Below are 17350 nucleotides of genomic sequence, written 5' to 3'. Positions count from 1 at the left end.
CATCTTTAACCGACACACGCACAAGGTTATGATGAATGCTGCCGGTTACTGAGCGAGAGGTTTACTCAGTTTCAAAAGACTGGAAAATAAATTTGTGTATGAGACAGGCAGGGACCCAGCGGTCGTGCTTCTGTGCGCAAGTTATTTTTTAGAGGGGAAGAGAGATAGTTTGTTGCTCCTTGTCTTTCAGATGTCCAGCAATAGTTTCAAGTCATGTCAATTGAAAAATGTCCTGAGTGTGTTGCTAAGGCCTAAGAGGTGAGTACACAAGGCCTCTTGTACTGTTTAGCCTTCATTGTTGTTGTTTTTGAGATGTTAACAGTTAGTGCCGAGCTAATTCGCTAACGTATATTTCATATGCAGAACGTGTAAAACCCTGATTAAGTACAGCGGTAACAGTACAAACATGCAAAATAGTACAGACATCTGTGAAAACAAAATATATTGGTTAAAAGAAGTCTTATTTCTAAAGACTTTGTTTCCAGAACATGTGGAATTCATTTCACCTGTGTAAATGGTATTGTATGGTTGAAAGAAATAAGTACTGCCTTTAAAATGGTTAATGTTTTTGCACTTTCTTGTAAAAAATAAATAAATAAATAAATAAAAAAGCAGCTTAAGGGCAGCTTTTTGTTGTATGAGCATGTTTCCCATCATTCCTGCTGAATCATTAGGATATCTTTAAATAAATAATGGACATAAATTTGTTGGGCTACTTTATTAATTAGTAATGCACTATGCATTGATAATCGTGATAACCGTGATCATCGTCAATACAGTGATCATCGTTCAATAATCGAATGGTAGCAACGTGAATAGTAATTGAATCAAATCGTGGGGTGCCTAAGATGGCACACCCCTAGTGAAATCATACCCCAGGTGTTCGGTGAGTAAGCCTCAGGGGCTCGGTGAAGGTTAAGAAATGCACAGCCCTATTTTGTATGCTGACTAAATCAAGTCAAAGTGGCGTTTTAGACCAGGTTTTGGATTGCTTTTCCCTCAGTTAACAGGCTATATTCAATTTCTTTCAAATGCTAGCCCTCTACCTAATGGGAAGAGAAATCGGTTTGCTCAGTGGAAGGTTGACTGGCACTTGGCATGAGAAAGTATAACAGACCTACAGATAGCAAGACCTGTGTAGATAAAAAAAAAAAAAAAAAACGTCATTTTACCCCATGAAAGTACTATGTCACAAATTTGAAATCGAAGAAATTTGAACAGGAATTCACTTAGATCTTAGCGATCTAGGTTTTGAATTCGTAGAAAAATGGCTTTATTATGAAATTCCGAGGGGTTCGGTGAATGCACCTGTGAAACTCGTGGGGTTCGGTACCTTTAGCAAGGTTAAGGACCACTGTTTTAGACTCATCTTAGTTACTGGTTTGAATATAAATTCTAATTGAACCATTACATCTATTGACTGATTCATGGAGCACCCACCTAAATTCAGTTATTGATGTGATCAATGAATGCAATGTCTGTAAAAGCTGCTAGCGGGACAGAGATAACACTTGACCCTATAGAGCGTGTGACTGACTCGGAATAATAATCGCCATGGCAAATTGGTCTCTGCGAAATGTCGCCCCGGTGAGAGCAATATTTCAGCCTCTGGAATTGCAGCATCTAATCACTTGTGGCAGTTGTGGCGATGGTTCTGCAAGACTAACGTAAAAGCATACTCTAATGATTATACATTAGGTCGTTGGCAAATGAAAAATAACTTGTTTTACCCTCGAAGAGGCGAAAACATTTGGGGGGGCGGGGCATTTGTACAATATCCACATCAGTTTTTTTTTTTTTTTAATACAGTTGCTACTTTAGTGCTTCATTCAAATGGAAAAGACTAGTTACTAAAAACAGCATCAGTGTTGATTTCGTCAACGATGACTATAACGAAAATATTTCCTCGACGAACAATTTTTTCATGACGATGACGAAACGACAACGAGCTAAAAACATGTCTTGGGAGACTAAAACTTAACAACACGAAGGCCAGTTTTCTTCTGACCAGACGAAAATGCGCTATAGTTTCCGTCACATGTTTACAATGTGTGACATTTTATGTGTAGTTAGCCTGCCTGGTTGTGTCACTTGTGTGACAAGCTGCGCCCCCCAACTCACTCACTTGTTTGGTGAGTCTCCCCATTGCTTGTTTTGAGACACACATGGTAAGATTTGTCTTCTTATCTCAGCAAAAGAGAATATAGAATGGTGCTTTAGCCTTTAAAGGTCTGTGGGTGCCAAATGTAACTTGTAGCATTAGCATAGCATTCACGTTCGCAATAGCATAAGTGTATTGCTAACAGCGAGCATCCTCCTAAACTTTTAACAACTTTTTTTGCATACAATTTGTGGCTTCCAGGTGGGTACAGTATAGCTAGTTGAAAATAAAGTAGCCCACTGTTTTCCTCCTGAGTGTGTATTATCACGTGATAGAATTGTAGATGCTACAATATGTGCTCGTCTTTCAATAATTATTGGAAACCTTGTCGTATTTTGTTTTAAGAGTGACACCTTCGTGTTTTACAGACGAAAATATTGAGTAAACATCGACTAAAACTAGACGAAATCAGTGAGTTTTCGTCAACAAAAACTAGACGAAGACAAACACATTTTGAAATGACTAAAATTGGACTAAGACTAAAAAGTATTATCTTTCAAATGACTAAGACTAAGATGAAAATTTAAAGGGTTGCCAAAAAAATGACCCTTCAGGAACTAGAAACTAACATAGTAATTTTACTCATTCTGTTATCTACCGAGTGCCATTCATTTTTCGAAATTTCCAATCACTTTCTCTGCACTAAACAACAAAAGCGCACATATTGCCCGCTTCGTTTAAAACCGCCTTTGGCTTGCTTGGTATAATTTTCCTCGTATGCTATGTGGCAAAAGCAGCAATTAAATCTAGACGAATGCATTCGTCGAGCTCCCTCTCACAACACACAAAGGCATCAGCAGTGAACTTTGACCAAGCTTTAGCCTCACTAACGCGGTTTCCTTGAGAACCTGTGGCATTTGAGAAAAATAGTGAAACGCTGAGAAAGGAGCTGTTGCTGATGTTAAGTTTATACATTATTATGCTCGTCACGGCTTCATCTTGAATGTATGATGAATTAACAAGCTCTGTTCTGCAGGGTCGTCCAAAAACTGCACGAACATTCACTGTATGTTTTTAAACGGTGTTATTTATTGAAAGGCAAGCACAGCCTCCATAGGGACTAAGATTATACAAAGGATTGACTGTTTAGAAAGTAATTCCAGTCAAAGCACCAGGATGCTACATATTTAACTTATCTGCAGTATGTGATCTGTCTGAGGTTGAGATTTCTCCTAACCACTGATCTTATTTCATATTATTAAGGGACACCATAATAAATTATAAGGACAGACAAATACCTGACCTCGTTTCAGCAATTATGGGCAATGGCTGTGGACCTAAAACAACAACTTTCGAAATGAGGGAAAACAAAGCCTCATTGCCAATTTGACTGGAACACACCAAAAAAGAAAGGAGGCGCCCATCAGTAGTTAAACGCAAATGCAACCGCGTGCACACGCACGCGTGTGAGCACTTACAAAAACAAAGTTCAATTCAGGAACATAACCCTCAAAACGTTTCATTAGGCCAACAAAAAGCCTTTCAGTGGTCCAATCATAAAAGACAGCAGCCAGGCTATGAACATTGCTAATTAAAACCGCTCAAAGAAAGCCTTGTTTTCCACATGCCATACCCATCCAAAGCTAAATGTTTCCCCACCTATGCCCCCTCCCCTGGATTGAATTCCCACCATTAAAGCACACTGATATGTTCTTAAGCTAACACAACGAGCATCTTTAGCACCCTGTGGTGTGTGAGATGTGTGATGCATTAAATTTAATCAATGTTAATCAATGTTTATTAGTAGTCCTACTTGTTAGTGGGTTGGACAGACTGGTCAACTTTACGTTTCGGATCGCGACATCACCTCCAGCACCCGATACGTCCGGTTTTAAGGGTTAATTTAGAGCAAATATACAGTGGGGCGAATAAGTATTTAGTCAACCACTAATTGTGCAAGTTCTCTTACTTGAAAATATTATACAGGCCTGTAATTGTCAACATGGGTAAACCTCAACCATGAGAGACAGAATGTGGAAAAAAAAACAAACAGAAAATCACATTGTTTGATTTTTTAAAGAGTTTATTTGCAAATCATGGTGGAAAATAAGTATTTGGTCAATACCAAAAGTTCATCTCAATACTTTGTTATGTACCCTTTGTTGGCAATAACGGAGGCCAAACGTTTTCTGCAACTCTTCACAAGCTTTTCACACACTGTTGCTGGTATTTTGGCCGATTCCTTCATGCAGATCTCCTCTAGAGCAGTGATGTTTTGGGGCTTTCAACTCCCTCCACAGATTTTCTATGAGGTTGAGATCTGGAGACTGCTAGGCCACTCCAGGACCTTGAAATGCTTCTTACGAAGCCACTCCTTTGTAACCCTGGCTGTGTGTGTGGGATCAGTGTCATGCTGAAAGACCCAGCCACGTCTCATCTTCAATGCCCTTGCTGATGGAAGGAGATTTTCACTCAAAATCTTTTGATACATGGCCCCATTCATTCTTTCCTTTACACAGATCAGTCGTCCTGGTCCCTTTGCAGAAAAACAGCATGATGTTTCCACACCCATGCTTCACAGTGGGTATGGTGTTCTTCGGATGCAATTCAGTATTCTTTCTCCTCCAAACACGATAACCTGTGTTGCTACCAAAAAGTTCTATTTTGGTTTCATCTGACCATAACACATTCTCACGGTCCTCTTCTGGATCATCCAAATGCTCTCTAGCGAACCGCACACTGCCCTGGACGTGTACTGGCTTCAGCAGGGGGACACGTCTGGCAGTGCAGGATTTGAGTCCCTGGCGGCGCATTGTGTTACTGATAGTAGCCTTTATTACTGTGGTCCCAGCTCTATGTAGGTCATTCACGAGGTCCCCCCGTGTGGTTCTGGGATTTTTGCTCACCGTTTTTGTTATCATTTTGACGCCACAGAGTGAGATCTTGCATGGAGCCCCAGATCGAGGGAGATTATCAGTGGTCTTGTATGTCTTCCATTTCCTAATAATTGCCCCCACTGTTAATTTCTTTACACCAAGCGTTTTACCTATTGCAGATTCATTCTTCCCAGCCTGGTGCAGGTCTACAATTTTGTCTCTGGTGTCCTTTGACAGCTCTTTGGTATTGGCCATAATGGAGTTTGGAGTGTGACTGACTGAAGTTGTGGACAGGTGTCTTTTATACCGATAATGAGTTAAAACAGGTGCCATTAATACAGGTAACGAGTGGAGTCCCGTTAGACCTCGTTAGAAGAAATTAGACCTCTTTGACAGCCAGATAGCTTGCTTGTTTGTAGGTGACCAAATACTTATTTTCCAAACTAATTTGGAAATAAATTCTTTAGAAACCAAACAATGTGATTTTCTGTTTTTTTTTCACATTTTGTCTCTCATGGTTGAGGTTTACCCATGCTGACAATTACAGGCCTCTCTAATCTTTTCAAGTAGGAGAACTTGCACAATTGGTGGTTAACTAAATACTTATTTGCCCCGCTGTATGTGATTTACGTAGCACAAGAAAAAGCAAAAAAGAGCTTTAGGCATACATGCTCTTGGAGAACTGAGACGCTACTATAATTTTTCTTTTTTCGTCCAACGAGTAGTAGCACTATTGCCATTATTATTATAAGACTGTAGTACTGGCATGGTGGTCATTTTTGTAGTTTACTAAAATAAACCGTGTAAACATGTTGTAGTTGAGAACAGTCCCATTCGTAGAATAAGTGTTTGGATACATTTACTTGATCAAGTATTGAATAAAGTAACACGGAAACAATTGATTGCTTTGTTTCAAAATATTTTAAAGGAGAGTGAGACTTAAGTCTTCTGACACAAAACTACTGCAATTTTCAGACTATAAACTGCTACTTTTTTCCCTGATTTTGAATCCTGCAGCTTATAGTCCAGTGAGACTTATTTTTTGATTCATTGGGTTAATAGGTAACACTTTATTTGACAGCTATTTCTTAAGACTGCCATAAAAACCCTATCATGGGCATTAAAGAATGCTTATGACCAATGTCATTAAGTGTCATCTGGCAAATTATGTCACTAACTCCATTTATGTTCAGTCATTTGCCGGATGACACAAAATAACATCTGCCATAAGCATTCAATAATACTCATGGCAGTGTCATCTCATAATTATGAATGGTCTTATGACAGTCTTATGGCGCTCCTGTCAAATAAAGTGTTGCCAAATACCATAACTAGCAATTAATGAAACAATTGGAACAGTAACTGAAAAAATAATTAGCACACAACATGAATTTTAAGTGTTATTTACACCTGTACATCTGTATCGCTGCAATGCATGCTAGGAGGCATGTCGGACGACAGTCATGTTTACAGCAGGTGGCAGCAGAGGTTGACTGTCTCCTCCAAGGGAGCAGTGATGGCCAAATGAAGCTTCTTGAAGCAATGAAGCTTTGCAGCCAATTGGTTCAAAAATTCATGGTGGTTCATTTGGTTCTATGATAGTCCAATGATGCCGCAGTCAAATAAAGTGTAACCGGTTATCGTCCAGTGCAGCTTATCTGTGAATGAATGCCGTTTTCTTATCAAATTTGGTGGGTGGCGGCTTATCTTCAGGTGCGCCTTATAGTTCGAAACTATGGTAATTGAGTTTCATTCAACAACACATATTTGTTTACTCAAAAAAAATTCTCAATTGCCTAACTTATTGGCCACCATTGACGGCAACGGATGTTCATTTTGACTGGGAATGACCGCTGCCAGCCCCTCCCAGTAAAAATGGGATTGGACATCTATTGTTAAAAAAGGGTGCTTTTGATATTGCTTTTACCAACTACCACAACACAAACTGCTAGTAAAAATGGATTGGACAACTATTGCCGCCAATCGCACTGAAACTGATCATCTGCCAGCTCTCTCAGTTGAAATGCATTATATGCCTAACGCCGTCAATGATAACCAGTTAAAAACACAATCTAACAACCTTCAACCTCGCAATACTTTGTTCTCTGTATTATTTTCCACAGAGTTGGCATGAAACAGAATTTTTCAGCGAATCAAAAATGATGAAATGTCTTGTTGAGTTGTATTTGGTGCTTGGATTTTGATACATTTCTCTCTTAGTCTCACGGTGTCTTTCATATGCAGCATGAGACTGACATACACACATGATTCCTCTTGCAATAAGCCAGCAAGTTATCCAAAACAGGAGCTCAATAAAATTGTAGCAGGGGCAAAACCTTATCATTCCACTCTGCTATGCTTAGGTGGGTTGAGATAATAACCTGGATGTAATTTGGAGAAAAATGATCAGGAGAAATATAATAATTATCACAGCGGTAAGAACCCCCTTCAAACAAAGCATTATTTTTTAATGCAATACCAGCACAAAGGGATGATTCAATGAACACTTATTATCCAAGATAAACTAATAATAGTTCCAAGAAAGCCGCACGTATGCAGTCAAATTGTAACAACACTGAATTGCATGACAGAACCGCCACAAAAATCTCTATCTGGCCTCTTCTCCGACCAAGAAAGGCTGATAAAACCTTGACTTTAACACTCGTGTTGTGTCCAGACATTACTGAGAAGTGTTTACGGACTTTGCCGAGTTAAATATTGTGGCAATTTGCAATGAATATGCTGTAATTTAACATCTGCATAGTTTAAGTGGGTCTCCTTGTGGATTTTGTTGCCGGTCTCTCTTCTGTGCCAGTTTTCTTTTAAAGGTTTGGACTGGTGGTGGTGGACCCTCCTCCGGTATTATGATTGTGGCCTTGAAAAAGCCTGAAAGAGAAATACACAGGGCACCCCTGCGCTACCCCGAGAAGCCACAATTGAGGATGGCGTCAAGATTCCAATCAGATTCGAGCCAGCAGACTGTGGGGAGGAGTGTACGTGTTTTGCATTTCATGTGAGGTCCAAAGGGCTCTTTTAAGGACAATACATTTAGGGGAATCCAGTTACAATTTAAACAGCCAATTCACACTGAAAGTTTGGCTTTTGACAGAAAGTGTTCTGTTTTTGCCCGGGAAAGACTGTACTGTGCCATTCCTGCTAAAAATGGTCTGAATATTGCTCGACTTTTTCCAAGTTCAAAAGCGTGACATACGGTCCAGTGTCTCACAATAAACACTAAGTCATTTTAGAGCTTACGTATTGAAGAGGGAATGTCTTTACACGTCACAACTAATGGTCTTCCTAACACTAAGAGCAGTAGGGAATTACATCATCCCGCTCATTTTCAATATTACAACTTCATCGAGCGTGACGACAAAGAGTGCTCGAATACTGGAAACCTCAGAGGACGGGGGAAGAACAAAAACATGGCTTTTGATAACCTTTGTCCGAAAGATTTATGAAGGTGAAAAATGAGGCTGTGGAGTCTCAACCTTGTGAGGCAGCTGGATTTGTGAGAAGACAACAATCGTGCTATTTTTACAAGCTTCAAACTGATAAACTAGAGAATGGCTGTACCAATCTTAATTCCATTCTGTAATGGAAGGAGTTTATCAGAAAGTACCGTAATTTCCCGAATATAAGGCGGACCCGTGTATAACGCGCACCCCAAATTTACTTGTAAAATCTAGGGAAAGTTATTGTACCCGTGTATAACGCGCACCATAATTTTAGCACCAATAAATAGAAGAATACAAGAAAACAGAGCTAGTGTACAGATACAGAAATGTCAGTTTACTGACTGGTGAAACACAGCACCAGCATAGCACATTGGTAGTTCAAAACATTATCGTCAACTGACAATATGTACGGTAATAATATGATCAGACAACTTCTTCAACTTACCAGAATCCAGGAGAAAACAAAACAGGTGTGATTTTTATTTTAAAGGCTGCTGTATAACTTGCTCGTTTCATCATGATGAATAAATGTTTCTTCCGTGGATTGATTCGGTAAAATAAAAGTGCGGATTTGCGTGTGAAAACTGAAAGAGCGCATCGCTGTAGACTAGACTGCAACAATAGGAACTATTGTTATTTGGGTTTGAGTTTCCCGAGGGACAGATATAGTTGACGGACACAGGAAGTCTGTGTTGTGTTACGTTTGTTATGGTCCGAGTTGCGGAGCTGCAATAAACGTTGACTCACATGAGTTCAAGAAAGTAAATTCTGTGCTTTATGAAGATTGTAAAAAGCAGAATTTAACACAGACGAACTCATTCGACCAATCAGAGTGAAGTATTACCGGAACAAAATGGTGACGTCACGTACCGTAATGGTCGGCAACAGATCGCCGCATACGTTTCTTCAACACAACATGGCCGTGTCAATAAAAAAAAAAAAAAATCAGTCTTTTGATATATATATATATACATATACACTCACCGGCCACTTTATTAGGTACACCTGTCCAAGTGCTCGTTAACAGTTAATTTCTAATCAGCCAATCACATGGCGGCAAATCAGTGCATTTAGGCATGTAGACATGGTTTAAGACAATCTCCTGCAGTTCAAACCGAGCATCAGTAAGGAGAAGAAAGGTGATTTGAGTGACTTTGAACGTGGCATGGTTGTTGGTGCCAGGGCTGGTCTGAGAATTTCAGAAACTGCTGATCTCCTGTGATTTTCACGCACAACCATCTCTAGGGTTTACAGAGAACGGTCCGAAAAAGAAAAAATATCCAGTGAGTTCTGTGGGCGGAAATGCCTTGTTGATGCCAGAGGTCAGAGGAGAACGGCCAGACTGGTTCGAGCTGATAGAAAGGCAACAGTGACTCAAATAACCACCCGTTACAACCAAGGTAGGCAGAAGAGCATCTCTGAATGCACAGTATGTCGAACTTTGAGGCAGATGGGCTACAGCAGCAGAAGACCACGCCGGGTGCCACTCCTTTCAGGTAAGAACAGAAAACTGAGGCTACAATTTGCACAAGCTCATCGAAATTGGACAAAAGAAGATTGGAAAAACGTTGCCTGGTCTGATGAGTCTCGATTTCTGCTGCGACATTCGGATGGTAGGGTCAGAATTTGGCGTCAACAACATGAGAACATGGCTCCATCCTGCCTTGTATCAACAGTTCAGGCTGGTGGTGGTGGTGTAATGGTGTGAGGAATATTTTCTTGGCACTCTTTAGGTCCCTTGGTACCAATTGAGCATCGTTGGAACGCCACAGCCTACCTGAGTATTGTTGCTGACCTGATATATACATATATATATGTATATATATTTCTTTCTCCATCCCTGTACCCGTGTATAATGCGCACCATGATTTTACAAGTTGATTTTGGGGGAAAAAAGTGCGCGTTATATTCGGGAAATTACGGTACTTTTTTTCTGAAAGGAAGGTGGCTTTTCATGTCGGAAAGGATGTTTAAGTCTTGACTGGCACTGGCTAATTATCCAAGCTTACCATGCACTGTGAATTTAAGGGCGTTTAAAGCAATTTAGAATTAGGGCGGTCAAGTTTTGTTAAGTCATGTAGTAAAGGCTTTGACAAATGACAGTGATTTGTAGCTGTTGATCGCATGACTGACAATCAGATTAATCGCTGATGTGCGAAAAATGAGCTGGCTCAGTTGAGGCTTAGTTTAACTCCCTTGAAATGTTTGAATTAGTGCTGCAACGATTAATCGATTAACTCGAGTATTCGATTAGAAAAAAGTATTCGAATGAAATTTTGTTGCCTCGAGTATTCGTTAAATTAAAGTGGTGTTGTAATGTTTTCTTTTGAAAGTGTTTACATTTAGTTTATTGATTAGGGTGGATACATTGCCCTCTGGTCTGCCTCATTTCACATGGCTGAATCCAACTGCTCCCTGTTAAGACCAATGTAAGCTAAGTTTTTCTTTGGGCTATTGTTTTTTAAAGCATTCGTAATTTAGTTTATATGTATATTTAGCTGTTTAAGCTAGCGGACGCTTGCCATGTAAGTTAGCAAATTGTTCTTTTGTTGTACGTAGACCCTCATTTACTTATTTTTAATACCGTTTGAGGCTCAGCTCAGATATTTTAATTTTTCATGTTCCTTTTCTGATTACTCGATTATTCGAACTAACTAGTTCATCGATTAATCGACTACTAAAATAATCGATAGCTGCAGCCCTAGTTTGAATGAATCGTTTTCAAGAGGGTGTTGCATTTAAGGAGCTGAACATTTGTCGGCTTCCGATGGATGTTTTGTTGAACACCACCAGTATGTATGTGTATATAGCGGGAAGCTGCAACCAGAGTGTGAAGTAAAACACCCAGGACTCACTTCCCACGTCCCTTCGTGTAGAACGCAATTGATTTGGTCTAACACGCTAGCGCTGACGTCAACGTGCGTCTAATTTGGTGAATGTGTGAAGCCACGACAGCTGTGCAACTTCAGGCATGGTAATATCTCAACTCGATGATTTCTGTCGAAAATGACTACTGGTATGCCTCCGATGCACCCGATTGGAGGAAATGCAGAAGGGTGATGTTCATTTTTTTTGGAGCGTTGTTTTGCAGTTGGACTGAAATGTCTTTCAACACCACATTGGACAGAATGCATAACATGAAAACATTCATTGTAAACTTTTCCTTACAATTGTAGGCATAGAATGTTTCCATAACGGTTCAACTATCTCGTTGAAATGTTAAACGTCATCTCTCTTGCTATACTCTTTACACCGTGCGTTACATTGCAACTCTGCAAATAGACAACAGTTGCAGTGGGGTTTATGAGTGCATACACATTATAAATGAATTATCTACAAATAACATCAACCTCAGATAGTCAGCCAGCAGCTCCTCCTCTGGTCCGCTGAGCTAGCGTCCTTTCCTACCAACATGGTAATTAATCCTCAATGCGTACGCTGGAAAATGGAAATCTTTCCACTTGATTTTGCTTAGGATTTTTCCACCAGGGAACTACAAACACTAATGTGTTGGATTTTCTATAAGTATATGATTTTAAATGATTATCGTCAGTGTAGTTAATTACGGCGGCTGAGTATAATGGCGTTACTAACGGCATTTTTTTGTCAGTAGTGTAATGTAATTAATTACTTTTCCCATTTTTGCAACGCAGTTACCATTACTGAGGACGTGAAGGTGTCAAATTTGGTTGAGTGACGCGAGATGTCTGAGACACACGGAGAGAGGAGAGCGGGAAAGGGGAGGAGAGGCAGGGAATTGTGACGCCGCTGCAAACACGATGCTAGGTGGCTCATAGCATTAGCATGGCAATCGCGTTCTCGCTTGCATTAAACAGTTCATGGCGTTCAGGTGAGTACAATTAATTGAAAATAATGGACTATTTTCCTGTTCAGTATGCGTTATCAACAAGTGGGCGTTGTCCTCGTAGATGCTACAACATAATGATAATAATTTGTTTTTGTTTTTTTATTACCAAAAATAGTAACTTGCCCTAAACGTTGCACTCCTCTTTAAAAGAAACTGCTGTATTTTAAGCCAAAACAACTGTTGTGTTTGATAGAACAATATGTCTATATGCTGCCATAGCAGATTCATGGCGCATAAAGCCCCCAAACTATTTTTAATTTGTCCGTTTTACCCTGAAAACTCCCATTTACAGACATTGCGCAACCCAGCCATAAAACGAAGGTAATTAATTACTGTATATTAGATTTATATATATATACTGCTTAGAATCATTAATTGATGTCTCATATTTCGTATTAAAAAAAAAAAAAAGACTTTATAAAATTATTTATTCACATATTTTAAACTTTTAAACAAATTATGTCACAATGACAAAATTGGTGTCTGTAAAAAAGTCACGGATATCTACCTCACAACTATCGCTTAACTGTATTTTTTTATATGTTGTTGCTGTCGCATTTTCGCGGATATGTTAATGATAAATAATCGATCCAAACAACAACAACAAAAAATTTGAAAAAAAAAAAACATTTAAAAGGGTAAATATATATGAAAAAGAAAAACTCGACCACTGCTTGATGTCTGCGATTTCCGCATCGCGACCCTTGTTATATTACCATGTTTCACATATAAAATCCCCAAAAAATCCAGCTGTGACCATTCACAGCTGTGTCTTGGCACTCAGTGATAGATGCTACATGGAGTTTTTAGATCGAGACAAGGTAAGTACGCGATAATATCTCGTTAAAGTCATGGCGTGTGCTCTCACCTCCAGATAGGGTTTTGCTGTTAAAAAAAACATTTTTTTTGTTTTAAAAAACGCCCTCGTGTTCAAATGCATATCGGACAATTTTGAAAGTTGGCCATATTTGGGGTCTCAGAGTGGAACGTCGAGTCACCTGAGTGTTTTCCGCCATATATATTAGGGGTGTGACGGTACACACAAGTCACAGTTTAGTACAACTGGAAAAAGAAATTTTTCTCACAGCATCGGAATGGTGAAATTTAATTAAATCAGTTTATATAAACATATTTGATGATGTAGAACATTAAAAGTAACATCAGTTACTTTGCCGAGTAACTACTTACTCTTCCGTTGAGGTAACTGAGTTACTAACTCAATTACTTTTCGGGAGAAGTAATTTGTAACTCTGATTAACTTTTTTATAGTAAGATAACAACACGGATTATATTATTTTGCACTGATTTTAATCTTTTGTCTTCATATTTTTCTCATTCACCTTGATTTTTGGACTATAAAGTGCACCTAATTTATAAGTCGCACCCACCAAGAAAAAGATGTCCACATCATGATATCCCACCAAAACACACTATCCTCTTTCAATCCACAAATAATCTGCACTGGACTATAACCACAGGGTTCAAAGCAGAAGAAGCAAATTGTGTTTTATATTCGGAAAATTACAGTATTTATTTATCTCTGTTACGTGCAACAAAAGCTGGTGGTCGATTTTTTTTCTTTTTCTTTTTTTTAAATATCCAAAACCTAATGGTAATTGTTCTTCATTTTCAAGCAGTGTAAAATATGCAATTAAGTGAAAGTGACTTTCATATCCATGCATAAAATGCATTTGGGACTTAAGTGGATTACTCTTAATGCAAAACCTGACCAGAACAATTACGTTTTTTGACATTTATTATTCATTCAGCGTCTGTCTTCTTCAACAAGCAATGGTGATAATGCATTTTACATCAGAAAATGTATGTTAAGTCAGTAATGAAAATTATCATAATGAGTTCCAGGAAACAGAGCTGAACAGAACGGAGAAAAAGTGACTGATGCATTGGTATAGGAATTATTACTTCGATTGTTTAATAAGAATTGAAAGCTAAATGTAATCATAACTTGTCACACATTTATCATTATATTTGTTTTCGCTTGTGAGTGAGTTTATTGGACTGTACTTCTAGTAAAATACCATTAAAGGTCTGAATTTAAATTTTATCCTAAGCACTGTAAATTCTAAGGCTGCACTACTAATCGATTAAATCGATTAATAAATTCGTTGCCAACAAATTTGATAATCTATTTTGCCTGTAGCTTCGAGCTGTCCCGTTTGGGTCTTTGTTTGTGTCCGATGTGAGGCTGTGCACGTGCCAGTGATTAGAGCGAGAGAGTTAGATTGTGTTTAGTGTTGTTAGATCCAGTGTGCCTTTGTCAGAGGTGAGTAAATGAAGCCAATTTGGTTTGTATTCTTTGCTGATGAGTCGTTACAACTGAAAGAGGTAATACCTTTTCTCGTATGCGCCGTCTAACTGTTTGCATTACTCTAACACACTTAATATGATTAATCAGGGAATAGTATCGTTTCTCGTATTTACTGTTTGACTGTTTATACTACAATAACACAAATAAATAGCACTTATACCATCGTTTAAGGAAAACAAGCAGAATATAGGGCATAAAAGATACACGACGCATTCTTATCACGGAAGCCCAACGTGTGCATCATGAGCAAGACTGACGCACCAACTTTCAGAATCAATTCTCCTGGACAGTCCAGAACAAATGGTGGGACGCGCTGTCCCCACACAAGGAGCACCGGAAACGCCCGATATCCAACTGATAACACGACTGACAAGACCCCAAGAGCCCTTTTGATGCTGAGGTGGCAAAATCCACAACCCTCATTGCCTGGACAAAAATGACTCCTGAATCCTCCTGTCCAATCCACAAACAGACAATAATCCCAAACACACCCTTCTTCCTGCCCACGGCCCGCCCCACGAGAGCCTTCAAAAGACAATGTTTAAGTAAGCGTTGTCATTTTTTCTCAGGAACCTTTTGTTGACTTCAGACAGTGTGACCTTGGAACGAGTTTGCCTCCTCGTCCGAGTCTGTGTCTGTTTCACCTTTCTGTTTGATCGCTGTCGATCCAAATAAATTGCCAACTTGTTCTTGGTGAGCCTTCTTTAAACCTTTCAAAATATAGTCAATACAAAGTGTTAAGACTAAGGTGAAAACGGAGTTTGGCCTTCTGGCTGGATTGCTGGGCTCCTGCTGTCGCCGGCCGTTGGAGCTGCGCCAGCGCGGGTCCGGCGGTTCGGCTGGCACGATTCTGGCGGTCTGGCTAGAAGGTCAGATTCCTTCACTATTTCGCAAGGAGCGCTAAGGTAGTTAGCGATTATGCTAATTAGTGTCTTAAGTTTTCATTTGCATTGTGTTTCGGAGAAGCATATGAGCAGTTGTCTAATTTCCTTTTTATAAAGAAACGACACACATAAAACTATTCATGTAACAGATTACATTCTCCTTTCAATACAAGCTTCAATTCAAACTGTAAATTGTCATATAACAGTATGTATTGTATTTATGAACAACTGTTTGGTAAAGAAATCTGATTCATTACTGTCTGCCTCCTCCTTATTCGGAGGCTTAGTCATTGACACAATTTATATCAGCGCCTTGCCTACAAGATGAAAAATGTCAATCAGCAGCACTTGTTTTATTTGAATGAACAGAACTTTTGACTTATTTGTGTACTGTGAAATTCTTTTCATGTTTTATACTCAGAACCTTTATTAAAAACTTTAAAAAAAAAAGTTTTAAGTACTTAAAACAGTCCAGTTGAAGACTACAGTTAAGTCAGGAAGCTGTAATAAAATATTCTTGAAGGAAATAGTCGTCCATTTTGTCTTCATTGTTACTTACAACATGCCCAACTTCAAGTTAGAGCATGAAGGGAATTGAAAAAAGTGACAATTATCTGATTAATTGTTTAATTACTTGTCATATTAATCGATTATAAAAGTAATTGTTAGTTGCAGCCCAAGTAAATTCACTTATTGGTCAAATATAACCACAATGACAAATAGATAGGACTCACTTTTTGTGTTGATGTTCCTTGCGATCAACCGAGCCCAGACTCTGCAAAAAAAAGAAGAAAAAAAAAAGTCGACATTAGAAAGTATGAGAGTATGAATTAGATAATTGCTGAATTGCTCATCAACCAATGAATACTAGGGCACACAATCCCGTATCAAAACGTGTTGCAATCAAGAAAATACAGTGGGGCAAATAAGTATTTAGTCAACCACTAATTGTGCAAGTTCTCCCACTCGAAAATATTAGAGAGGCCTGTAATTGTCAACATGGGCAAACCTCAACCATGAGAGACAGAATGTGGAAAAAAAAAAAACTGAAAATCACATTGTTTGATTTTTTAAGAATTTATTTGCAAATCATGGTAGAAAATAAGTATTTGGTCAATACCAAAAGTTCATCTCAATACTTTGTTATGTAACCTTTGTTGGCAATAACGGAGGCAAAACGTTTTCTGTAACTCTTCACAAGCTTTTCACACACAGTTGCTGATATTTTGGCATTATATCATGCAGATCTCCTCTAGAGCAGTGATGTTTTGGGGCTGTCATTGGGCAACACGGACTTTCAACTCCCTCCACGGATTTTCTATGGGGTTGAGATCTGGAGACTCCAAGACCTTGAAATGCTTCTTACAAATCCACTCCTTTGTTGCCCTGGCTGTGTGTTTGGGATCATTGTCATGCTGAAAGATCCAGCCACGACTCATCTTCAATGCCCTTTCTGATGGAAGGAGATTTTCACTCAAAATCTCTCCACACATAGCCCCATTCATTCTTTCCTTTACACAGATCAGTCGTCCTGGTCCCTTTGCAAAAAACAGCCCCAAAGCATGATGTTTCCACCCCCATACTTCACAGTGGGTATGGTGTTCTTCGGATGCAATTCAGTATTCTTTCTCCTCCAAACGTGAGAAGATGTGTTTCTACCAAAAAGTTCTATTTTGGTTTCATCTGACCAGAACACATTCTCCCAGTCCTCTTCTGGATCATCCACATGCTCTCTAGCGAATCACGAATGGGCCTGGACGTGTACTGGCTTAAGCAGGGGGACATGTCTGGCAGTGCGGGATTTGAGTCCCTGGTAGCGCATTGTGTTACTGGT

At 39.1% G+C, this 17350-nt stretch overlaps 1 protein-coding gene across 3 annotated transcripts in view; it reads right to left on the bottom strand.

Annotated features, from left to right (window-relative positions):
- The window catches only part of ankfn1b (ankyrin repeat and fibronectin type III domain containing 1b), a 257863-nt gene that overhangs the window by 78680 nt on the left and 161833 nt on the right, over window positions 1–17350 (bottom strand). For all 3 annotated transcript variants that reach the window (XM_057825769.1, XM_057825768.1, XM_057825770.1), the window contains one exon: window positions 16251–16291. In XM_057825769.1, the coding sequence (XP_057681752.1) occupies window positions 16251–16291 (41 nt within the window). The remainder of the gene's footprint in view (window positions 1–16250; window positions 16292–17350) is intronic.

The sequence above is a fragment of the Corythoichthys intestinalis genome, chromosome 21 (assembly GCF_030265065.1).
Source record: "Corythoichthys intestinalis isolate RoL2023-P3 chromosome 21, ASM3026506v1, whole genome shotgun sequence".
In the NCBI taxonomy this organism is placed as follows: Eukaryota; Metazoa; Chordata; class Actinopteri; order Syngnathiformes; family Syngnathidae; genus Corythoichthys; species Corythoichthys intestinalis.
This window is presented reverse-complemented; position numbering and strand designations above follow the sequence as displayed.